Source organism: Lepidochelys kempii, chromosome 10, assembly GCF_965140265.1.
Source record: "Lepidochelys kempii isolate rLepKem1 chromosome 10, rLepKem1.hap2, whole genome shotgun sequence".
NCBI classification, from domain to species: Eukaryota; Metazoa; Chordata; order Testudines; family Cheloniidae; genus Lepidochelys; species Lepidochelys kempii.
The window spans coordinates 2,111,335-2,136,526 of record NC_133265.1 but is presented as its reverse complement, the minus strand read 5'-3'; the positions used below and the strand labels follow the sequence as shown (position 1 = coordinate 2,136,526).

Sequence of the window (25,192 nt, the reverse complement as noted above, 5' to 3'; positions counted from 1 at the left end):
TAAGTTGAGTGTATCTCACAGATTTAATACTTGCTCCTTAGAGCAGGGACGGCCACTCAAACATGTTCCAAAAATATGCTGAGATCTGAGCTGTATGTTCAGGGTTAAGCCTTGGGAGAAGTGCACTTTTAGCCCGTCAGGAAAGGGGGCTCATGGAGTCGAGCGGGTTGGGAATGTTCCATGTTCAAAGTGTGGGGCTCTCGGCTGGGGGAGGCCTGCTGTGTGTGCTGTCACTGACAGATGTTGTGGTTTGCGAATCATTAGAGCGGGGTGGGGGGTGTTGCAAATTTCCTTGTGCCCTCCCTGCTGTGATGCAGGGGTGACTGAAGCGCAGACCCAAGCTGAGGTGCGGCTGGAGCCTTCCTTGCGGAGCCCGCGGGTCCCAGCCCAGGCCGGCCAGGAGCGGGCCCGAGGACCGAGGTCAAGCCCTGCCGTGGGGGGCTGTACTTCACGGACTGCCCCTGTCGGCCGGAGCCCGCGGGTCCCAGCCCAGGCCGGCCAGCAGCGGGCCCGAGGACCGAGGTCAAGCCCTGCCGTGGGGGGCTGTACTTCACGGACTGCCCCTGTCGGCCGGAGCCCGCGGGCGACGGAGGCTCCTCCAGTGTGTACGCGGCGGCCGCTGGCGGGTCGCTAGCAGGGGCTGTGCGGGGCTGGACGTGCGGGGCGCCCGCATTGCCGCGGGCAGGTGCCAGTCTCCGCCCCGCAGCAGGGCCTGGCACCTCCGGCCGGCCGCGTCCTGGACCCCGCAGCGTGCCCCGCCCCAGCGGCGGCTGCAGGTGGGGCGCGGACCCCGCGGCTCTGGGCGGGGCAGGGGGCCGGGCCCGTCGGGCGCCGCCTCCCTGCGCGGCGGCTGCGTCGGGGGCCGGGGCCGGGGCCGGGCGAGTCTCCATGGCTGGGGCGGCGCTGGGGGCGCTGGAGCTCTGGCTCCGTGAGTAGCGGGCCGGGGCGGGTCGGACAGACGGCCTGGGGGCCCCGCGTGGGGGCGGGTCGGACAGACGGCCTGGGGGCCCCGCGTGGGGGGGGGTCGGACAGACGGCCTGGGGGCCCCGGGGGCGGGGCGGGTCGGACAGACGGCCTGGGGGCCCCGCGGGCAGGGGCGGGTCGGACAGACGGCCTGGGGGCCCCGCGTGGGGGGGGGGTCGGACAGACGGCCTGGGGGCCCCGCGGGGGGGGGGCGGGTCGGACAGACGGCCTGGGGGCCCCGCGTGGGGGGGGTCGGACAGACGGCCTGGGGGCCCCGGGGGCGGGGCGGGTCGGACAGACGGCCTGGGGGCCCCGCGTGGGGGGGGGGGTCGGACAGACGGCCTGGGGGCCCCGCGTGGGGGGGGGGGTCGGACAGACGGCCTGGGGGCCCCGGGGGCAGGGGCGGGTCGGACAGACGGCCTGGGGGCCCCGCGGGGAGGGGGGGGGCGGGTCGGACAGACGGCCTGGGGGCCCCGCGTGGGGGGGGGGTCGGACAGACGGCCTGGGGGCCCCGCGGGGAGGGGGGGGGGTCGGACAGACGGCCTGGGGGCCCCGGGGGCGGGGCGGGTCGGACAGACGGCCTGGGGGCCCCGCGGGGAGGGGGGGGGGCGGGTCGGACAGACGGCCTGGGGGCCCCGCGGGGAGGGGGGGGGGCGGGTCGGACAGACGGCCTGGGGGCCCCGCGGGGAGGGGGGGGGGGCGGGTCGGACAGACGGCCTGGGGGCCCCGCGGGGAGGGGGGGGGCGGGTCGGACAGACGGCCTGGGGGCCCCGCAGGGGGGGGTCGGACAGACGGCCTGGGGGCCCCGGGGTCGGGGCAGGGCGGGTCGGACAGACGGCCTGGGGGCCCCGTGGGGAGGGGGGGGTCGGACAGATGGCCTGGGGGCCCCGGGGTCGGGGCAGGGCGGGTCGGACAGACGGCCTGGGTGCCCCGCAGGGGGGGGTCGGACAGACAGACTGGGTGCCCCCGGGGAGTGGGCGGGGTGGGTCGGACAGACGGACTGGGTGCCCTGGGGAGTGGGCAGGTCGGACAGACGGACAATGGATGTCCCAGGGTTGCAGGTTCCCTACGGAATTGGTTGCTTGCCTGGTTTTCCATTGCCCCCTAGGTCCCTTGCTGCAGGCCCGGAGCAGGAGACAGGGAGGCCTGGGTAAAACGGGCTTGGCAAAGGGGTTCACAGTCGCTGCCCTGCAGGGGGTAGAGCTCCAAGTATGTCTCACCGAGAAGGGGCTGGGCAGAGCCGCCTCCTGAGGAGCAGGCCCTGAGGGTCCCTCCTGGGCAAACCCTTCTGGCTTCACTGGAGTTATGGTAGGATAAAGTTAGCCTAGTTCGCACCCCCTTTGCTCAACCCCCTAGCAGGAGACAAAAAGCAGCATTCTCTCTTTTGTGTCGGTCTGGGAGAGCGGGCACAGTCTCGGGCTTGTCTACATTACCGCTTACGTCGATGTAACTTACGTCGCGCAGGGGTGGGAAAAAGACACCCCCTGAGCGACACAAGTTACAGCGACCTAAGTGCCGCCCACATTGGCACTATGTTGCTGGGAGACGCGCTCCGCTGACATAGCTTCCACCTCTGTCATCTCGCACCAGTGCAGCTGCCCTGAGCAGCAGGCCGTGTAGCCTAGCTCTCAGCTAGGCGCTGAGTGCAGTGCTCCCTGGAAGGGTCACCATTTCCAAACAAGTAACTGCTCAGGCAAAGACCATCTGAGCAGGCCGCCCAGAGCAGAATGAGGAAGTAGCACCTCATCTTGGTGACAGGGGAACAGCTCAGTAATGGGAAAGGAGTTCTTAGACTTTCCACCCTAGGGCCAGGAATTAAATACTAGGACAGGGGAGAGAAGGGGGAGAAATAGTGAGCTAATGATGTATCAATTTTGGGCTTTTTGAATAGCTTAGAATGAGGTGGAAGCTGCTGCACAGCCCACGACACAGCGGACCGTCAAACAGCAGCTACCTGAATATTTGATTTTAAAATTCCATTTAGTTGTTTGTGGGGCTAGTTTTCAAAGCTGTCTAAGTTTTCCTGTAACACCTATCACAGACCTTGGAGGTGCAAGGCCAGCATTTTAAACTACTGCTAGAGCGAGACCTATGGGTATAAGTTTTGTTCAAGCAATTCCTGATCAAAGTGTAGTCACAGTGGTGTTATCCAAAGGCTGTGGCATTCGGCATATATTGCCTGTCTCACTAAGTGTCAGGTTGTAAAATGCAGCCTTGTGCTAAGGCATTTAGCGACAATGGCCATTCTGCAAATACCTGGCTCCCTGGGACTGGGGCTGTAATGAAGGGGCAACATGTGTTTGCTTGATCATCTTAAGCCGTTTCGTTTTCACATACATCCCCCGGAAACCTGAGGCAACCCCACAGTTATTGTAAATCTGAGTCACCCATGAGCCCTGCAAAGTGTAGCTGTGAACAGTCTGCACTGGAAACAATTGTGAGGAGACGTAACAAATGAAAAGGCCTCACACCTGGTTGTTTATGTAGGCTGAGCTGTATGCCTGTTTTGGCCCCAGGGGGCGGTCAGACCGGAGTGCGGGGAAAGGGCTCGCCGGAGGGGGCTGCCTGGTTAGGGTGACCAGATGTCCTGATTTTATAGGGACAGTCCCAATTTTTGGGTCTTTTTCTTATATAGGTTCCTATTAGCCCTACCCCCGTCCCGATTTTTCACACTTGCTGACTGGTCACCATATGCCTGGTGGAGGGATGCAAGAGGCTTTCAGCAGCCTGCTGTCCACTAGAATCAGGCTCATAGAATACCTGTGTTTTGCTGCAGGCCGAGGAGTCTGGTGCCCTAGCCCTAAACCTAACCCTGAGGTCACTGCTTCACGCCCGGATCCAGGCGAAATCAAAACAGTTTGATTAGTGGAAATCAGGCTTTTCTGGCTTTCAGATTTTCACCAGAATTTATAGGGTTCTGACCATTGATACTTTGAGTATTCTCTGAAATGTTTTAATACATCAGATGTGGTTTTCAAAAGTTGCTGCATTACAGACAGAGAAGGGCCATTGAGTTGAGTGTACAGTCCGGCTTTTCTGGGCCAAATGCAAAGGATGGCATCATGATTAGCCAGGGAATGTTCCTCAGCGTAGGGATCTATCCTCTGTCTTTGGTTTACATCTGTTGCACTGAAGGGGAGAGATAGCTCAGTGGTTTGAGCATTGGCCTGCTAAACCCAGGGTTGTGAAGTCAATCCTTGAGGGGGCCATTTAGGGATCTGGGGAAAAAATTGGGGATTGGCCCTGCTTTGAGCAGGGGGTGGGACTAGAGGACCTGATCTTCTATGATTTTGGAACTTTAATTAAAGCAAACTTCATCTCCCAGAAATGTGGTACTGCTGGAATCCAGCTGCTGTCACATTCCCCTAAACGATGGGGGCCAAATTAATCACTGGTTTAAGTAGGTGTGACCTAGTTGACATCTCTGGGTGGCACCCACTCACGCCAGAAGGAAATCAGGCAGTGAGAGAAAGGAGAACAGTCTGGATGAGCTTGGAAGGTGCCTAGACTGCCCTGAGGGCACATAGCTGAATGTAATGTAACTGTCCATAGATGGGCCCTAGGTAGGGGGCAGAAGCCTGTCCAACACCTCTGGGAGTTTAATAGCCCCCACCTCTTTCTGCAAAGGGTAATATCACGACTTTAACATCTGCCTCATAGTTAATGATCGTCTGAGACTTGTATGTGTTAGTCCCAGTGATGCTGTGAGTCCAGCCCTGTATTAACCAGCAGTTCTGCCTGTTTGATAACAGTCCTGGAGCAGCTGGTCCAGTGGGAGTGAGTATGGAGCCTGGAGGAATTGCAGTGGGGAAGAATGTATTTTGAACTGTCTCATCAGTCAGTCACTTGTATTCATCTCACACTGAGATGATCTTTTGTTCTGTTCCCTGTAAGATAAAGCCACGGACCCAAGCATCTCTGAAGAAAACTGGGAATGTATCCAGCGGTTCTGTGACCAGGTGAATGCAGACCCGGAAGGGTAAGCTGGACAGAAAGGCTCTTTGTATTCTCTCTGCACTGTGCATCTGGCTCTGAGCTTTTCTGATCTCAGAGGTGAAAGGATAATCTGTAAATTGCAGTTTTGTAAAACCTTAGGAGGAATGGCAGGGAGTGGCTAATTTCGGTGACTCCTGGAGATGCCTGTGCAAGAAGTGGGTAGATAAAGAGTGGCCAGATTATTGCGACATTGTGGTAACATGGCAGATCTAGAGGAAAGGACTTTTCGTTTAGCACGAGCCTGCACCTTCTCCCCCTCACGGTCTCAGAGGTGGTCAGATCCCATCCCTGTGCCATGAGTGGGATGCTGAATTCTTCTGGGCTGTGTTTCAGAGAAGACCTGAGCGTCCGTAGCTATTGATGTGGCTTTAGCTGCTGTTCTCTGGGAGGTGAGGTCTCCACCCGGGCTTTCCCCACCCCTGCAGCTCATGGGATTGTCTCCAATACGCAGCAAAGCGTACGCACTGGTAAAGTGAAAGCAGGGCCGCCCTTTCCTATAAAAAGGATGCAGCTGCGTAGGGCACCAGGAAATTGGGGGCACCAAATTTCCTGGTGCCCTGTGCAGCTGCGTGCTGCTCCAGCCCCTGCTCTGGCTCTTCACCAGGGCCCCTGCTCTGCCCCGCCCCTACTCCCCTGAGCTCTGCAGTGGGGCTGGGCCCACAGCCCTCCCGCTCTCCCCCCCACCCGCCGGCGGAGGCTGTGTAGGGCCCCAGAATAGCCAGGGACGGCCCTGAGTAAAAGGGCTGATAAAGGTCCCTGAGCTAGCATTTCTGTCGAGCAGATGCTCACAATTTCTGTCTGTAGAACTTGCACTTGTTGTCTAATGAACATTCCTGCTGTGGGAGACTTTGAGCCAAAGGGCCAGCCGTGATGAACAGCAAAGTGGAGCACTTCTGCTAAATGCTGAGTGACCCAGTTGGTGTGATGCTTCTGCAATGAATACACCGCTCCCTCTCTCCCTCCCCCCCTTTTCCATTGCAGGGGACAGCTGCTAGAGCAGCAGTAATCAGCACTTGCGGGACACTTCTGGCTTCCTGGCCTGCATTAATCTCTTCCTTACTTCTTGGGTGTATAATCCCAGCATTGTGCCAAGGGGAGGGTTGCTGTGATGCAGTCATAGAATCCTAGGATATCAGGGTTGGAAGGGACCTCAGGAGGTCACCTAGTCCAACCCCCGATTTGTGTGTCTGTGAACATGGTAACTGCCCTTTTCTTTGCATGAAAAGTTGCCGTGTTTGCTTTTCCTGAGACTTCCTGCCTGGTCTGACTTGCTGCTTCTTCTCCCTAGCCCGTCCATTGCACCCAGACTGCTAGCGCATAAGATACAGTCGCCTCAGGAGATGGAAGCTCTTCATGCCTTAACAGTGAGTGCTTTCATCAGCACACAGACATGGGCTGGGATAAGCTGGAAATGTATCTCTTGTGGTAGATTTTTGTGTCTACCGCTTTTTAAAAAAATTAGTGTTTCTCGCTTTTAACCCTTCACTGCGTTCAAATTTGTAACGCTGTTCCTGTCACTCATCTTGGTCACCGGGATTCCTTGTGCATTCACAGCCGTAAGGTTCCCGTCACCCATCCCAGTGATTCCCTATGCCTCGATAATCCCCTTCATATCTAATGACAGGTTTCAGAGTAACAGCCTTGTTAGTCTGTATTTGCAAAAAGAAAAGGAGTACTTGTGGCACCTTAGAGACTAACCAATTTATTTGAGCATAAGCTTTCGTGAGCTACAGCTCATGAAAACTTATGCTCAAATAAATTGGTTAGTCTCTAAGGTGCCACAAGTACTCCTTTTCTTTTTTCATATCTAATATAATTTCCCAAATTACTATCTGATCTGTCCCAGCTCCTCCCACCCCTCGTTCCTGACTTACAGCACCCCTTGCTATTCCAGTCCTAGGCCCCTCTTGAGCGGAGATTTCTGGTTCTGCCAGAATGTCTTTTGCTTTTCCTCATGTGAACAAATGTTTGACAGGGACTAGACTGAGGCTCTGCCCTCCTTTCCTACCGGTGGCCAAGCACAGATTTGGAGCCTTGCTCCTGGAAGTTAGAAGCCATCACACATCAGCTCCCTTTGCCACTCAGTCCCTGAAGCTTACAGCCTGAATGTTGTGTGTGGTGATTATGACAGGGAATGTCTTAGCCATTGTCAATGTCTGTATTTATACCTATGAAGCTCTGCCAGTTCACTCTTGCTCATTTGTTTTAAACGGGTGAAAATGAATGATGGATGTGGGTAAAAATGACACGTGTTGCCTAATTAGCAGTTTCACCTAGGGTACTATCCGTTATCTGTGTCCATGCCGCTAACAGGTTCTTAGATCTTTGTCTTGATGGAAGAGGTTTTAAAATTGCCTGGAAAGTTTGTTTTATGTCTCATGCTTTCCCACCTCGTCCCAGGTGCTGGAGACATGTGTGAATAACTGTGGAGAAAGGTTTCACAATGAAGTGGCAAAATTCAGATTTCTGAATGAACTGATTAAAGTGCTGTCCCCGAAGGTAAGTGCCCAGCCACCCCGATCTAGCAGGCAGATGAGAAAATGCAAACTTCATACCAATTCCACATAGGAACTGAGTGTGACTGTTTTGCTGTGGTTCCCTGGGACAATGAATGGCGGGGACAGGCTATGAATTTCCCAGCAACAAGGATAATAATTGAAACGTCTCTTTAGAATTCAAAGGGGGAAGGGAGATGGGTACAGAGTAGGGGTGAAAGCATTGAACAACTTGGCAGACTTCACCAGAAGGCCAGTGTGAGGAAGGTGTTTGGTGTGCTAGGGCCCAGGTCCTGTGTTGGTAAATACAGAAGGTTTTATTCCTAGTTGCCTCTTTCTGGGGGACCTTTCCTCCTTTTTACTGCTCTGAACTCCACCACAATGTGGCAGTGACCCTCGAAGAGCCAATCTGCTCTTGTCATTCACCAGCTTGCGCTTCGCTGGGTTGGACCCTTTGCCCCGCACAGTAAGAGGGAGGAGTGGCTCATGGGCCACATTTTGGCCTTGTATCATAGGCCCTTCCCCCACCTTCCTGCTCTCGCTTCAAATTCCAGCCTTTGGAACTGTTCTTCTTAGGCTTTTGTCGTCAGTGCCTACACACAGCACAAGCCCATGAGAGCCCCACAGGTACCTCTCCCTGGGAACATCCCAAAAGCCCAGATAGGGAACTGTGAACTCTCAGGAGGCACCTGGGGAAGAATGTGGCACTGGAGACTCTGCCCTGACTTGCTTCAAGTGAGAGATTGGGGGGACCTAATTTGAGTTCTGCAGTATGCTATCTCTGCTGCTCATCTCTCTTTTTGGGGTGTGCGCTACACCCTGCTCCCACTCAGCTTCCTGGGGTTCGTCTCCTTGGAAAAGTAACCGATAGGAATAGGAATTTTAGCTTGAAATGCTAAACAAGCTCAATATGCAGAGAGAATAACCTCGCCAGTGCACTGACACCTGGTGCAATAGTGGGAAATAGAGAGCAATTTACATCACTTACTGTGCATGATTGCCACATTTCTCTCCGTCCTTTGGATCAACTAGTAAAACTGGGACCTTTTTCTCAGCCTGATGATTTATTTAATAATTACAGGGACACAGCCAGGTTAAATATCATGGGCTTGGTTTGCTCTGCATCACCCCAACTCTGTGGCAGAGGATGACCTCCATTGGTTTCATGGGAATGTTTAAATCTAATGAAGCTGTTTTCATTGTAGTTAAAAACCAAATAGGTTAAAGCAAATGCTTTTGTTGAGTTTGGATTTAGGAAAGCCTGGCTTTAGTGGTGCTATCCCAGTTCACAGCTGGGGTAAAGTCATGAAGAATCAAGCCTCGTATTTTAAACACCAGGTGTCTGTCTCTGGGTTCATAGTAATGTCCAAGATTATTAAAACTAAAAGAATTTTAAAACTCACATTTACCTTTCACCATTCATCCTGGTTGGTTTTGCATTTTATTCAGCAAGATGTTCAGATACTATGGTGATCGGGACCTACAAGTGTGTAGAAAGATAAAACTTGAGCGCTGAAAACATACTATGTAGTTTCACTTTTCTATATGGTCAGTTTTCAGTTTGTTTCGCTCTGGTTCTGGCTAGGTTGTAATGGAGAAGGGGGATGTTTAAATCCAAGCAGGAAACTATTTTCAGTGTAATTAAAAACAAATTAGAAAGAATACTTTATATTGATCCTGGATTTAGTAAAACCTGACCAAAGCAGCACTGAATGGGCCATTATTTTTGTAGTGACAGATTATTTATATGAAATTCTACACATTTAATAATGTAGCACTTACAATTCCACATAAATTATAGTGCTATATATGTATCTTCTGTAAGGTGTACAGTTGACAGCACTCTGAATAATGCATTGAGAACCCATTTTCACCCCAGTCTTTCAGCATGAACGTTCTGGGCAGAATCCCTGACTCCTAACTGACAGTAACTTGCTGGTTGTAATCACTTTTTTTTTCCCCAGTATCTTGGAACCTGGTCTGCAGAAAAGGTCAAATCGAGAGTCATAGAAATAATGTTCAGTTGGACCGTTTGGTTTCCTCAGGAAGTTAAAATCCGGGACGCTTATCAGATGCTGAAGAAACAAGGTTTAGTTCTGTTATTTCAGTTTCCTTTTGTCACATCAAAGTCATGTGGATTCAAACCACGAATAGCTGAGTAGTTGTTTTAAAGTTCATTCCATGTGATTTGACTTTTCCAAAAATGATTATTTGTACAAGATGAAGGTTTAAAGGTCAGATTTACAGAGGGATGTAGGCACCTAAAGATGACAATAAACGACAATAAAAGCACCTCAGGAGGTTAAATCCTATTAGATGCCTACCTGCAAACTTATAATAATAATAATTAATAAATCTGTAGCTCTTACATAGTGACTTTTCATCAGTTGATCTTAAAGCACATCAAAGCCTTTTAATGTATTTATCTTCACAACACCCCTGGGAGGCAGTGCAGGGCTGTTATGCCCATTGTACAGATGGGAAACTGAGGCACAGAGAGGCTCAATGACTTGCCCAAGGGCACACAGGAAGTCTGTGGCAGAGCAGGAAATCAAAGTGAAGTTCTCATCTCCCAAATATTAGCCTAGTATCATATCCATGCCCATCCTTCCTCCGTGTCTGAATACCATCCTAAATAAATAGCTTCCTAAAGACCATTGTGCCTACACAGGTCTGTAAATCTGGCCCTGACTCCTGCTACAAGAAGCTTCTGCTTTAGTTGTAAATATTTGGCTACTGGTTGGCCCTGTGCTCTGGCAACAAACATCTTTTGTATGCTTGACAGGAACATTAAAATGCTTTCCTGTTGTGAAGTCATTTGTGTGATTTTGTCATGTGCTAGATACCCTTGCTCTCTTTCAGTGAACGGCACACTACAACGCTGTCAGAGGAAAGCATGTATATTAATGAGATGAGGAGGGTGTGGAAATGCCCAGGGATTGGATGGCTGGAATAGGAGAACCCACCACTGTTAGCTATTTGGTAGGGGTAGAGAGAAGTAGGTTAGTATAGAACGTGCTGCAAGACTAGGTGGGGGTAAAAAAAGTGCTACCTTATTGGATGGATGGGAAGCATAGGACAGACAAGGTGTCTGTCCACAGAGCTTCAGTGGGGAGATCAGAGGAACTGCACCCAGCCCTGAGAATAAGAATAACCCAGACCTGCCAGTGGCAACCAAAGCCTCTTTCAGATGGGGACGTGCGCAGCCAGGAGCTTGGGTTTGTCTGTCCCAGTGCAGGGCTAGCACTGATGGATATGGCAGCTGCCCAGACGGGCTGGTTATACCAAGCTGGCATGGACCACTTTGTCGAATCCTGACTTGTTCGGAGGCCAGGGCTAGTGTTTGATGGGGAAGGTTTAGATTTGTTAGGAAGCCAGCCCCCTGGGCAGGGCCTGGAGGTACCAGACTGGGTGCCCCGCAGAGGTCAGGTGGGCAGTAAATCAGACAGTTGGCTGGACAGCACAGATCTTCACAAAACCAGTCAGCAGCCTTGTGTGTGACTGGCTGCAGTCTCTCCTGCACGCAGCAGTGGTAAGAGGAGGCCCTGAAACGTAAGCGCTTGTATCAGAGGCCCGGTGTGAGGCCTAAGGCCTGAACTAAAGGAATGGTCAAGATTTTGCTAACGTAAAGCAAAGTTAAGCTGTGAGCCAGAGGCAGGCCCTGCTCACAGGAGCTGGCAAGAAGAAGGCTGATGTTGCAAAAATACACCTTCCTAACAGGTACTAAGCACTGGTAATATAAACACATGCCAGGATGGTACCAGAACATTCCGGTACTAGCACGTTCCACATAGATAACAAGGAACAGGCTGACCCATCCTAAAGACAGGGCAGGAGGGTAATATGATGGGTAGAGTTGTTTTGTTCAAACCAACATGTACAAGGTGAGAGGCGGCACCCTAATACGTAGAGGGGTTGTACCTCTGTACGTCAGGAGTGATGTGTAACTTGTTTGTACCTGTGTATAGAAGTGTACCTCTGAGGGGTTGTCTTTGTGTGGCCTGTGGGCAGTGGAGAATCCTGCCACTTACTGACCTGGTCCATTGTCAGGGGCACATATTCGTAGTATGTCCTGTAGAGTCTGCAGGAAACTATTACTGTGCTTCATTTGACAATAAACCTGGCCAGGTGCCTTCGTACCTTATCGGAGCCTGTGGTCATTGGGCGTTCTCTCGGGGTCTGCTGTGTCAGCGATCTGCAGAGCCAGGGCAGTACACAGAGGAAACATATGCACGCAGCCGACTGTTATCAACATTGAACAGAGCAGACCACCACTCTGGTGACATCTGAAGACGACAGCCTGTCACGCATGCAGAGGCAGTGTGTCTAGGAAGGAGCGAAGGAGAATTTCACAGAAGCTCTGAGGCTGCCTCTGCTGTGTGTTCATGTTAGTGAGCTGCCTGTGTTTTATGGCTCTGGGCACTGGCAGATGACCCTGCAGGGCTAAGCAGCCTCAGAAAGGATTTCTGACCTGCCTAACTATGAACTAATGGAGAACAGAGTCCTTTCTGGGAGATGGTGCCACAGATTCCCCTCTAGGGAAACTGCCAGGCTTTTATTCCTCATCTTCCTGTTCTGAAAACCTCCCCCACCCTTTTGCTTGATCTCAGACAGCCAGTTGAGTCGTGTATTTCTCATCTTAGCATGTACCTGCTTTTGGGGTACATGCTAAGCCCACTGGTTCCTTCTTCCCCTCATTCCTTAAAATTGTGTTGGGGGTACTCAATTGCCAGCAGACGTGGTAGAGGTCAGCAGGGTTCGGTACCCGGCTGAGCATTGTGCAAAGCTGCATGGGGGCTGGTAGAATCTCTCTCTCTCTGTTACTCATTTCAGGAGTCATAAAACAAGACCCCAAACTCCTAGAAGACAAAATTTTACCACCTCCTTCTCCGAGACCTAAGAATTCTATTTTTGATGTTGATGAAGAGAAATCCAAGGTAAATCTCATGTTTTCAAATCTGTGTCCTCCTCTGATTAGGTTGTATTGTCAGGAGAGTGTGTGTGGTCGTATTTTGGGCCTTTATGGTTCCAGGGAGAAGATCTCCTTAGAATAATGCTAATACTTATCACATTCCATGCTGCACAAAGGCTAGCTAATAAGTAACCCTATCGCCTCCTAGTCAGACAGGTGAGTATCATTATCTCTGTTTGGAGATGGGGAAACAGAGGCACCGAGGATAATGTAACTTGCCCTATGCCACAGAGAGAGTCTGTTTCAGAACCAGGATTCATTTTTCTAACATCTGGCTTGTATTTGTCACCTGTTTTCCTTCCGCACTGTTGACTACAGTTTCCTTCTGTCCTCTTGCTGACACATGCAGGCAGCATTACAAGCTCAGTGAGGCTGGCAGCCTGTGTGGCAGCAGTGTGACCCTGATCAGATTGTGAGACGTGAGTCCACATGTCCATAGAGCTATAGCCCAGCTATGGCAGTAGGGCCCTGGACACATCTGCATTTATTGGGTGAGTGGCTGCATTATGGTGCCTGGGGCTGTTGCTCATGCTGTCTGTCTTCTAATGGTCTCCACTCAACAGCTCTTAGCAAGACTTCTAAAGAGCAACCACCCTGAGGACCTGCAGGCAGCCAACAGGCTGATCAAGAGCATGATTAAAGAGGTAGGCATCATGAGAAGCTCACAGCTCTGAGTGTCAAAGAAGCTGCTGCTGGCAGTTGGCGGGAGAGGCGGGAGGGGAGTGGGGCAGGGGAGGCAGTTTCACAGTTTGGTTTCAACAGTGATCCTCTGAAGCACGGAATGCATAATGTCTGCCACTGCTCAGAGCGAGGCAGAGCTTGGCTGGACTTGCCGTTGGCAGCTCACGGGTTTGCAACTTGTTTAGCTGTAACGGAGATGAGAGTTTGGAGACTCTGCAGCACAAGCTGGTGCAGCTGGGGTGAAATTCGCCCCGTGCAGGGGACCAGCGCAAGGCCCATGCGTTCTGGGGAGTCTGGCTCAGTCCTTGGCACTTCAGGAAGGCGCGAGCCTTGTGCTGCACTCCGATGGGGTGAATTTCACCCCAGCTTCTAGCACTGAGGTGCATTGTGTGTCCTTTCTAGCATTGTTTTCTGTTTTATGGAATACAAGTAGAAATTACTGGCCAGGCAGTGGGATATTGCAGAAGTCCAAGCTATCAGCATAATGTGTGATGAGGTTATTGGCTAAATCAGGGATTTCATCCCCTTCGCCCTTTGTTTTATTTTGTCTCAAAGGAACAAGAAAAATCTGCCAAGGTGTCCAAAAGACTGAATGCAATTGATGAGGTTCACAACAGCGTTAAGCTTCTGGGTGAAATGCTGACCAGCTACAAGAGGCAGGAGTTACCCAAATCTGACCTACAGATTCTGCAGGTGAATGACACCTCCTGCCTTGAGACTCATTGATTTGGTATCACTGATGGCGTCTAGCAGTGACGGGATGTGAAAACTGGGGGCAGAGCTGCCTATTAATCTGTATATGTGAGTGTTGTGACTGGTGGGGGGGATCCCCCCCGCTCAGGGGGTGGATCTCCCCTCCCCCCCAACCTGGCAGCAGCTGCGGGGCCCCAGGCCACCCCCCTTCAGCAGCAGCAGCGACCCCTGGAAAACACCCCTCCCTCCCCCCCAGAGCAGCAGCATCCATGGGAGCGCCTGCCCCACCCCAGCACCTAAGATTTAGTGAGGGATATTTTTAGTAAATGTCTCAGACAGGTCACAGGCCGTGGCTTTTTGGTTATTGCCCGTGACCTGTCCATGACTTTTACTAAAAATACCTGTGACTAAATCCAGGTTTCAGAGTAACAGCCATGTTAGCCTGTATTCGCAAAAAGAAAAGGAGGACTTGTGGCACCTTAGAGACTAACCAATTTATTTGAGCATAAGCTTTCGTGAGCTACAGCTTACTTCATCGGATGCATATTCCGATGAAGTGAGCTGTAGCTCACGAAAGCTTACGCTCAAATAAATTGGTTAGTCTCTAAGGTGCCACAAGTACTCATTTTCTTTTTGTGACTAAATCATGGCCTTACTTATTGCACATTTGAAAGGGGAAGTAACGCGCTGAACTGTCTTCTCTGGCTTTGACAAAGCCAGCGTCTGGAACTGAGCAGAAAGCGTGGCTGCATTTTACCAGGGCTGCCTGTATAGCTAACTTCCTTTCCTCTCTGGGTTTTATGGCCCCAGAGGCTGGGCCGGGGTTCTGAGGACCTGTGATCTAACAAGCAAATAGCCTGACTCTCTTGTTCTCTTCTCCAGAGCCTGTTTGAACGCTGTGAGAAGCTCAGGCCGCTGCTCTTCCGCCTTGCCAGCGAGACTACTGAAGATGACGAGGCTTTGGGTATCTAACAAAATATGCTGTTGCTGCTCTTTCCTCACCTCTCTCACTCCCCGTCCTACTGTCTGAACTCCTGGGTTTTAGTGCAAGCAGGGACTGTGGGACTCTCCTGATGTTACTGGAGTGGCCCACCCGTTCCTAACCAGCAGCATCCCTGCTGTTACGCTTCAGAGCCCACCAGCTTTGGAAATGTACCTCCTTCCTCACCTGCCGCACCAGCCCCTGCTGTTCAGCCCCCTGAGCCTGGGAGCAAACATATCAAAGGCTGCGATTTGGGTGAAGTGTAAACTAATCCCCCCAGCAACTAGATCAAGAGCCCCAAACTCCCTGGGCTTTTGAGGACAGGATCTAACCAAGAGCCATCTCTATCCTGAGGGGTTCCATTTAATGTCTCTCATCTTCGTTTTGGGTCGTGGGGATGGCACTGCTGGAGTCGGGAGGAGAGTAGGCCCTTTGCTCCGTCCATCAGGACTCTACCTTCCCACCTAAGGATATCTGACTCCCTGCCCCCATGTCTCAGACAGGCGCTGTATCCCTGTGTCCCACGCACCCAGCACTTCAGTCAGGCTCAGATCTAAGCAAACCAGATAGTAACAAAGAAAGTGGCAGTTTAAGGGAACATGCAACAAAATACAGTGTCTAGAGCCCACTAAATCCCCATTCAGATACATAAGTCAAAGCCATTTTCTTATTGTCCACTTTGCTGTCCCAGTCCCTAGGCCTGAGATAACACTACTTTGCATCTCTCTAGCACTTCCCTCTGAGGTAACAGACTGAATGTCACTTCATGCTCTTCCTGGGAGATAGGCTGCTATTGGTATCCCTGTTTTACAAGTGACAGGCCTAAACATAAGAACGTCCACACTGGGTCAGACCAAAGGTCCATCCAGACCAGTATCCTGTGTTCTGACAGTGGCCAATGCCAGGTGCCCCAGAGGGAATGAACAGAACAGTAATCAGCAAGTGATGTATCCCCTGTCACCCATTCCCAGCTTCTGGCAAACAGAGGCCAGGGACACCACCCCTGCCCATCCTGGCTAATAGCCATTGATGGACCTATCCTTCATGAACTTAGCTCATTCTTTTTTGAACCCTGTTATAGTCTTGGCCTTCACAACTTCCTCTGGCAAGGAGTTTCACAGATTGACTGTGCGTTGTCCCTTTTGTTTGTTTTAAACAGTGGCAAAGCTGAGAGTCCCAGCTCCAGGCTGCAGCCTCTAGGCAGGGCTCACGAGGCATGTGTGTGACATCACAGCATCTCAGCTGTGTGTGTGACATCACAGCATCTCAGCTAGATACACATGGGTCAGTCTGAGAAGGAAGCTGGTATTCAATGGACCTATCCTCAACCCCTGCAACAAAAGCCGAGTGGCCAGCTGGGCTTGGACCGGCGTGTGGCGGGTTCCCAGACACAGACTGGCTCTGTCGTGACCAGCACGGAGTGTGGCCCTCCATTGCCCTCCTGTTGGAGTATAATTAATTTGTTTGTCTTCCTCTTTCTCCAGCAGAGATTCTCCAGGCCAATGACAAACTCACCCAGGCGCTCGACTTGTACAGGCAGGTTGGAGTGGGCTGTGACCAGGGCAGGAGGAGTTCGGTGACCATCTCCACGGATGCCTCAGGTAGAAAGGGTCCCCCACAGCCGCAAAGGAACCTGCTTCCTTGCTGGTTTACGGTGTCTGAATGGGGCTTGGAAGGAAGGCGGGGTGGGGCCTGGAGACCAAACGTGGGGAAGGCCCTGAAATGCCCAGAACAGCACACAGGATTCCCACTGCCAGGCCTTTCAGTGAGTTCGCTGGGGGCCAGGGAGGGTACTGGAGTGTGGCTGTATTAGGCCTCCCCCTTGCCTCAGACTAAGCAGTTATGTGGGAAGGTGGCTACTCGAGCTCTTTGTGTATTTACAAGGAGACCTGCAAAGGAAAACAAAAATGGGTTTGTGCCTCCTTCTGCTTCTTTCTGCTGTATCCAAGTGGCCTGAAGCGTTATGTGTGTTACAGTAGAAATTCCAGGCTGGCAGACTCCGTGGTGGCTGGAGACATAGTCAGATGGTGACATCACCATTGCCCAGAGAGTGAAGACTGTGCCCTTGAGAGGGGAAAGGGTCGCTAGTTAGACTCGAACAGAGTTTGGTTTGCTAATATCTCTTTAACGTCAAAGACTAACCCAGGAGAAAGGAAGTGTTTGTTAAAGAGCTATCCTTCTATTAAGGTGAGAGTACACAAGTAACCTGCTCTGCGTCCTCCAGCAAAACCAGGGGGAACTCGACTTGATATTCCCGATATTTCTAAGGTATAAAACAATCAGGAAACCCTTTTAGGTTTCTTTCTACGCCAGAAAGAAGCAGAAAAGGGCCCAATCCCAATTCTTACAAAATCTTTTGCAGGACGCTGCCCTTAAACAGCTACGCCCGACCTGGGAAACGACCCCTGACACTGTAGAGAAGTGGCACCATGTGGCCCCCCATTCTCTCTGACTTGTTATGGTGCTGCACAGGTCACTTATGTCCGTTCTCGACCATGAGGCGGGCTGCACGTAGCTGGAGCGGTGTTAAGACAGCTGGTTAACGGCACTCAGGAGTGTCACTGGCTCATGCCTGGCTCTTGTGAAGAGTTTGAAATAGGTTTGCTCCATCGACCCTGGTCAGCCCAGTCCCTTGTGAAAGCATGCTAACCTGAGCCATGTTTTAACCATGTTCAAATCCTGCTTTCAGATACGATTCAAAGCCCAGTATTGATGGAGCCTAAGAGCTGAAAGAGGCCTTGTGCTCCTAGGAAAATGCTGGTCCAGTTAAGATTTTCTAGGGTTTTTCCAGCTGTAGGATTTTCAATAAATGTGTTTAAAAAAATGTTCAGGAAAGCCCTCCCCTCTCACTGTGGATCAGCTCACAGGGGTTCTCAAACGGGGGGTTGTGATCCCTCAGGGGGTCACAAGGTGGTTACGTGGGGGTCGTGAGTGGTCAGCTCCATGGGACTGACAGCCCCAAGCCCCCATTAAATTAAATTAACCCCCTTGTTTTTGATTTATAAGGGGGGAATCGCACTCAGAGGCTTGCTGTGTGAAAGGGGTCACTAAACCAAAAAGTCCGAACACCACTGAGCTAGTGGCTGGGTCAGAGCGGCCGGGGCGTAGCACACGAGATGGCAGCTCTTTAACGCTTTCTCTCACTCCCAAAGCACCTCGGTCCCCGCTGGGCAGTACGAAGAGTTACACACTGATCGACTTCTCCAAGCTGGGTTCCACGTTCGAGTCTCTCTCGGAGCAGAGCGTGAACGCGACAGCTGCCGCTCAGCACAGCAGCACCTCCGCCTGCCTGCTCGACGAGGAACTAATGTCATTAGGTCTGTCCTTGGGGCGCAGGGATGGGGCTGTCCTTGATCCTTAGGGATGACTGTGTATATTGCAGGTTCGGTAGCTTTCTTTTTAACCAGAGCCCTCTGAGCCAGGGCAAATGCTGGGAGTTTTCAGGGAGTCCAATCACAGTCCAGCTCTGCTATTAGACCTCATAGGTACTTGGCAAATGGGAGTGCCCAACCTGCTCTGATTGGTCTGTACTTTGGTTCCCTACCGCAGGTCTCAATGATTCCCCTGTTGGACAGAGGCCGTCACCTGATTTCAGCTCAGTACAGGTGAGTGGTCCCCTGGTAGCGTAGTCCTCCATATACCATTTACAGTTTTCTGCTGACCTAGCCTGCCCCAACGTGCATTAGCTGCAGGTTCCATTGCTCCCCCACATGCACATTTTTGGGGGGCTTAGAATTACAAATACTAATGGCTGCCCCCCATTCCCCCAATGGCTCTAGACTGTTCTCAATGGTAGCAGATGACAGAACGAGGAGTAATGGTCTCAAGTTGCAGTGGGGGAGGTTTAGATTGGATATTAGGAAAAACTTTTTCACTAAGAGGGTGGTGAAACACTGGAATGCGTTACCTAGGGAGGTGGTAGAATCTCCTTCCTTAGAGGTTTTTAAGGTCAGGCTTGACAAAGCCCTGGCTGGGATGATTTAACTGGGAATTGGTCCTGCTTCGAGCAGGGGGTTGGACTAGATGACCTTCTGGGGTCCCTTCCAACCCTGATATTCTATGATTCTATGATTCAATGAGAGGTTGGCAATAATGTGTTGATCAATATTTGTGGAAGTCCATCCACTGGGAGAGTTGATTGGTGCGTGCACCACTGACCCCTATTGGAAAGAATCAGATCTGCAAGTGCTCTGATCTTCCTGCAAGGGTTGGAGAGATTAGAAGATGCTCTGAGCCCTAATACTGTAGGCAGCTATGGGAGATTCTCCTTCAGCTTAGGTAGTAAAGGCCTCTGTTTCTGTAGCAGAAGGCTGTGCAATGTGGTCCCTGTGCCTTGTAACACAGGAGGTCAGGGGACACTCCTGGGGTTTGTAGGTATCTGCGGATGCAGAGCCACCAGGATGCAGGCTGGGGAGGCAGGAGCACTCATTTTTGTCCCAGCCCTAGTCTGAGAGTGGCAGTGTTGTTGGGGTGGGACTTGCCACTAGGTTGTCTATAATCGTCCCATTTCAGCCTGTGTTTAAAAACAGGTTGTTTCAGCAGGATGTGTGTGGCTTCTGCGGGTGTTCTGTAGCTGCTTGGTGAATCAGAACCTCTTTATTTGGCAGAGTGCTGGGCACAATGGATATAATCAAACCGGAAATGCCGATACCCATCAAACCATGGTGCTGGGGGATAGATGGCAGGGTGGCTCACCAGAGAGGAGTGCGCTTCAGGATTTGGCAGGGCAGCTGTCTCCACCTCCTGTGACCAGGCCATTTCCAATGTAAGCAGACTGTACAGCACACTGGTTTGGAAAAGGGGAGTCCTCTGCTCTGGCACTGAAGTACGGAAAACCCCTTATCATCTGTTAAACTGCAACCTGCCAGTAAAGGGCAAGCTGCTCGATGGCTCACTGTAACTTCTTATAGTTGGTTACAACAGTCATTTCTAGCTTTGCTGAATGGCAAGCCAGGGTCTTCAGATACAGCCAGCACTACGTTTTCAAGGAGTTCTTAACTTGAAGGACAATCCCAAGAGTTGGTAGCAAGCAATTAAAAAGAGACGGGGGACGGTTCAACTTAGAAAAGAGACAACTCGGGGGAGATGATTAAAGTCTGTAAAATCATGAGGGGTGTGGAGAGCATGAATCAGGAAGTGTCATTTACCCCTTCACACAACACAGGAACCAGGGGTCACCCAATGAAATCAATGGGCAGCCAGTTTAGAACAAACAAAAGGAAGTGCTTCTTCACACAGCTCACCGTCAACCCGTGGCGAGTAGCCAAGATGGTCAGGGATGTAACTTTGTGCTCTGGGCGTCCCTAAACCTCCAGCTGCCAGAAGCTGGGACTGGATGACTGGGGATGGATCACTCAAAATTGCCCTGTTCTGTTCATTCCCTTTGAAGCATTGGGCACTGTCTGCTGTTGGAAGACAGAATACTGGACTAGATGGACCAGTGGTGGTTCGGTCGGTCCCACACACGCACACAATTTATAAATTGGGTCTTTTTATAACACTGTAACTCAAATAACACTTGGAGCAGTTTTCTTCAAATTTTGCCAACATGTTCTCCAAGGCCTTTGGAGAAAATGTCACAATTGTTGGGCTAAATTAATCTTCCATCGATTTTAAGCCCCAAAGGGCCCATTGTAATGATCTAGCCTGACCCCTGGCCAAGGGATTTCACACAGTGATTCCTGCCTCAACTCCTTACTTTGTGGCTGAGCGGGAGCGTACTTTAATCTTGCTCCAGCATTACAGGGAGACTGAGAGCAGGGTTTGTATTAGAGCCTGGCTGCAGCTGTCATGGAGAGCAACTGCCAGCACCTTGTAACAAAATCTACTCACTGCAACAGAGACAAAAGTTCAGCCTAAAGAACACAGAAGCAGCAGCATCTTCAGTGTAACATAGAGCCTGCCTCCAAACTTGATAACTCCCTTAAGTCTTCGGACAGTAGGTTCTTTGTACCCTAAAGGGGGTGGATGATTCTGAGGGCAGGGCAGATGCTGGAGAGGACGGGATGAGATCCCATATGTGATCTCTTCAGTTAATGTCAGTTATCTGAATGTTTTTCCTTCCAGGAACTTACCACCAGTGCAACTGTCCCCGGCAGGCCTTCCGAGCAGCTTAGCTGCAGACGCTTTGTTCTCTGACCCAGCCTATGAGTTGAAACCTGCTGCTCCTTCGCAGCCAGCTGCCCACGATGCTGCTTTGGCAAACCTTTTTGTCCCACTCACTTCAATTACACCGAGTAAGTGCACTGATCTCTGTGTCCCAGCTCTGCTCAGTGCAGCTTCTTTATGGCATTGAAGGCTGGGATTTTTCATGGGGCGGGGAAGCTGGACAGATTTTAGGGTAACTCTGCCTAGTACTTACTATGTCTGAACTCCGGGAGCCCGGCCATGGAGATGTACTTAGCCCTCCCTACCCATGGCCAGGTTGCCTCCCACTCTCATGATACATATATGTGAACTGTACAGTGGGCTTCGAAACCTACAGGTAGTATCATCCCCCGCATAGCTCTGAGCAGCTCTGCCGGGCCTGGGCACCAGCTATGCCAGAGTCTGCCTTAACTGGTCATCGGCAGGTTATCTCTCTTCCCTAAACAGAACTGTGCTCCTTTCCCTCTGCCTTTTCCCTGTGTTACTGGGCCCAGCAAAGCAAGGTACGGCTGAAGCATGTCAATGTTGTGTTAAAGTCCCAGCCTGTTACTGCTCCTTGAGCTATAAAGATAGACTCAAAGACTTCATTACCTCCTTGTCTGCCTTCCCTCTTTTACGTGAGGGACTTCAGCAGACTTCGGAGGGCCTGGACAGAGCTGTCCCAGCTGGATGGTAAAATTGGAGCTGCTGCTCTCCCAGCCCTAACTTTAGGCAGGCTCAGGTTCCCTGTGCTCTGTCACAAAGGAGCAGGACAGGTGCACACAGACACCTTTGGGCTTTGCACTGACCTCTGATGTTACTGAGGAAGACGACAGTTTGTGAGAGCGTTTCCCTTTCTTTGTTCCTCATTCTGTCTCTCTCCTGTTCTCTCTCAGAAGGAAGGGGCGGTTCCTGTTCCCAGGTGGCCTTTGCATCCTCTCCTGACTCTGTTTTGTCTCTGACAGGCCATATCCCTCCAGTTACAGTGTATGATCAAGATGGTTTCAAGGTCATGATCCATTTCTCCAGAGACCTAGCCCCTGGGCGACCAGATGTACTGGTGATGGTGCTCTCCATGCTGAGCACATCCACTCAGCCAATTAAGGACATTGTGTTCCAGGCTGCGGTCCCAAAGGTGAGAACGTGGGAGTGGGACCTGGGAAAATTATCCTGAATGAAAGCACTGCTGTTTCTGGCTTAGGGGTTTCCTCGAATACTTGAAATAACAAAGTAACCAAGCTGCTCGTTTCTAGTAATGTATTCACTGGCTGCTTAATATACAGCCCTGCCCCCTGCTTCGCAGGAGACCTGGCCTGAGGGCTAGCCTGGGTGCATTACTTAACTGGAGGATAATAACTTCACGAGGAAGCCACATGTCCTGTCTTTGTACCTGTGCTCAATTAAAAGCCTTTCATTAAAATCCTACTGAAGGGGCATGCATTTGCTTAGAGCCTCTGCATGCCCCCCTCACTGGACTAGGCTTTGGGGAAAGCCCAGGCATGTTATACACCTGTGTGAACAGAGCAGTGTAACCGAGAATCCAGGGGTTTGACACACTGGGTCTGTGCTCAGTTACACCCGGTTTATGCATGTACCAAACCCCAACTACCTTTGTCCCCTGGAGCTCTCTGCATCATGGTGCCCTCCCAGTATCACCGGGATGTCCCTGTCCTTGAACTCCTGTAGCTTTTTGCTCACACGTACAGCCAGCCCCTTGCACTGACCACGCCCTCCAGAGACCATGAGCAAGCCTCTGTCCTGAGCCTGTGTGCCAGCATCAGGCACCCAGGCACAGAACCAGGACTCCCCTGCCCCCTGGGTTTTATGGCGATAGTAGCAGCTTTCCTTCCTCCGGACACAGAAGGTGGTTTGCATTGTAAGGATCCATTGCATGCTCCTCTCAGCACTTACTCTTCGCTCGTGGTGCACTAGTCTTGTGGATGACAAGGCGTGGCTGGCATATATATACCCAGGACTGGCTCTGGGGCTCTGAGTGCTCCCAGCCCATCTCCAGTGGTGATTAGAACATGTGTCTTGTGATCTCTCTCTCATGGCAGGTTATGAGAGTAAAGTTGCAGCCGGCGAGTGGTTCTGAGCTTCCTGCCTTCAGCCCTTTGCTCCCTCCAGCTGTGATATCCCAGGTTCTGCTGCTCACCAACCCACACAAAGTACGTGGCAGTGACCCTGCTAAGCGCTCGCCTTTGACGTGTGTATGGGGAGCTGATGCTAGGAGAGGCAGGGCCATCTGGGTTCTGCCAGCAAGGCAGCAGCATTGGGGAGCTCTCCTGGCAGGGCAGAGCTCTGAATCCTGTGGGAAATCCGCGATAGCTGAAGCTGCAGTAAGGGTGGAGCTTTCGGGCGGGCGGGGGGGGGGGTGAGCCAGAGGAGAGAGACTCCAGCTGATGGGCTTGGTGATCTTGAGGTGTGCGTGGCCGTTGCGGGCTGCAGCTTTAACCCCTTCACTGCCTTACCCCACCGCAGCCTGTATGCAGTGGTGGGACCTGGAGGGCTCTCTGGTGCTGACATGCCATGGGAACACTGATGGCTATTCCTGCTGGAACATGAGGCACCCTAGATGTGTTCTTCAAGCTGGCCAGGCCCTGGAGGGTGACTCTGCGGTTAATGGTTATGGGGTAGACTGTGGGTTCCTCAGAGAGGGAATGTGGCCAGGCACAGCTGTCTGGGAACTCCCTTGGGTGGCCTGTGGGACAGCTCCCCCGCTTCCCAACCCCCATAGCGTTACAACTGCTGTGTCCATTGCTTCAGGGTGTTGCCCTCCCCTTGCAGGACCCATCAGCCCCTCGGCATTAGCAGAGGTGGGGTGGAGGGGAGCAGGCCACGTAACCTGCCTGTGTAACGTTCCTCTCGCCCCTGTCCAGGACCCCATCCGATTACGGTACAAGCTCATGTTCACGCAGGGCGAGCGGCCCTTCAGCGAAGTGGGGGAGGTGACTGGCTTCCCGGAGGCCGAGCTGTGGGGCCAGAGCTGAACTGCTGCTTTGATGGAACGTGGACATTGCCGCATCGCCTTAGCACCGCTCTGTGGGGAGTCGCCTGTGAAGGGCAGCGAGAGCCTCTGCCCTGTGTGTGTGGCTGGGGGAGGCGCCCAGCACCCAGAAAGCCAGGGTGGGCTCCAGGCTGGCTGCTCTCCCCGGGGCCCAGTCTTCCACTCCTGCTCGGGTTTTCCTTGTGGGCACCTGGTAGGAGGGAGTGCAAACCAGCTGCTCCTGCTCTTTGCCTTACTTCAGCGTTCATCCCTCCAGTGGCTGGATGCTCCTTTCCTACCAGCATTTCTGCTTTCTCCTGCTTGTTGAGCCATTTCACCCTCTGACCTCTTTGAAAACAATTCCCTAATTCAGGCCCGGTTTGCTCCCAGGGCGGAGCAGCTCTTGATGCTGGTGTCCGCAGTATCTGGGGATCAATGCTCTGACCTCGCAGTGATGGGCGTGGTGTGAACCACTGGGTATAGAACGGAACGACTGTGGCTTGAAAGGGGGTGGATCCATAAGCCAAACCTCTTGGGTGTTACCACAGCCTCTGCACTGCAAGGCGCTGTGTCCTCGCTCCTTCCCTGGGACCCTTAGTGTCTTTTCAGCCTCACCGTGATTCCTGAGGCAGCCTCCATGCTGGGGAGCATCCTGTGGGGAGCTCTCATGGGCAGGGCCCACTGCAGCATGTGGGTTTGTGTCTATGCAAAGCTTACGTTTCCTTCCTGGTCACTCAAAACTTAAGGGGGGAAATGTATAAAGAATTTCACTGCTGCACAAGTGGAAATGTGGATCAAGTCCTAAGGCACCTGAGCTGCTCCACGGGGAGAGCGTGTCTGGAGAAATCACTTTGTACATCCATGTCTAGACAAACCTCTGCTTAGGCCAGCTCTCCCCTTGTTCCCCCTGTGCTGGGAAGCAGAGGAGAAAGGACCCCCTGCGCTGTTATTAGTGGAATGTGCCCAGCCAGCCAGCAAACCCAGCGTCCTGAGCGTCAGGTTTTATATGATGCTGGACTTGCGCATTTTTAAATCAAAGTATTTTTGACTCCTGGTTGTCATTGTTGCTACTGGTGCCTGAAATGCCAGAGCGTTATTCATCCCCAGCTCGGTGGAGTCTGGCCACGTAGGGCGCTCGCTTTCTGAGCTTTTTTTTCCTGTACAGAGCACTGGGTTCCCAGGCACAACCCGAATAAACAGCGTTTGCTTTGACTGGGGCTGCTTGCTGGTGGTTCCTGGGTGTGCATGCAAGGTCCCTCTGCTGCTCAGGAGAATGGCTGAGGGAGGGGGATGAGGGG

At 52.1% G+C, this 25,192-nt stretch overlaps 1 protein-coding gene and 1 long non-coding RNA gene across 6 annotated transcripts in view; one reads left to right on the top strand and one right to left on the bottom strand.

The window, feature by feature from the left end:
• The first annotated feature begins 832 nt into the window (after positions 1-832).
• GGA2 (golgi associated, gamma adaptin ear containing, ARF binding protein 2) lies at positions 833-25,106 on the top strand. 5 transcript variants are annotated; one of them, XM_073361615.1, is made up of 17 exons: positions 833-928; positions 4,858-4,942; positions 6,248-6,323; positions 7,360-7,458; positions 9,419-9,542; positions 12,288-12,391; positions 12,990-13,070; positions 13,663-13,800; positions 14,683-14,764; positions 16,270-16,383; positions 17,935-18,099; positions 18,332-18,387; positions 19,390-19,547; positions 20,849-21,018; positions 21,874-22,043; positions 22,966-23,076; positions 23,788-25,106. In XM_073361615.1, exons 1-17 carry the CDS (start codon positions 889-891, stop codon positions 23,896-23,898), a joined length of 1,884 nt encoding a protein of 627 aa, XP_073217716.1. In that variant the 5' UTR covers positions 833-888; the 3' UTR covers positions 23,899-25,106. The 5 variants fall into 5 exon arrangements, with proteins under 5 accessions (XP_073217716.1, XP_073217715.1, XP_073217718.1 ...); XM_073361614.1 differs by having other exon boundaries at positions 16,267-16,383; XM_073361618.1 differs by having other exon boundaries at positions 912-928; positions 4,858-4,922; positions 16,267-16,383.
• Positions 8,829-25,192, bottom strand: part of LOC140918040 (uncharacterized) — a 56,646-nt gene continuing 40,282 nt past the window's right edge. The window contains exon 5 of the long non-coding RNA XR_012161062.1: positions 8,829-9,715. This is a non-coding gene — a long non-coding RNA (uncharacterized lncRNA). The remainder of the gene's footprint in view (positions 9,716-25,192) is intronic.

What these genes read in the sequence shown, in the direction of transcription:
- GGA2 (XM_073361614.1), top strand. Translation starts at nt 889, where the DNA reads ATGGCTGGGGCGGCGCTGGGGGCGCTGGAGCTCTGGCTCC. An exon ending in TTAAAGTGCTGTCCCCGAAG is followed by an intron (nt 7,459 to 9,418) that starts GTAAGTGCCCAG and finishes TTTTTTCCCCAG; the next exon opens with TATCTTGGAACCTGGTCTGC. An exon ending in TCAGATGCTGAAGAAACAAG is followed by an intron (nt 9,543 to 12,287) that starts GTTTAGTTCTGT and finishes TACTCATTTCAG; the next exon opens with GAGTCATAAAACAAGACCCC.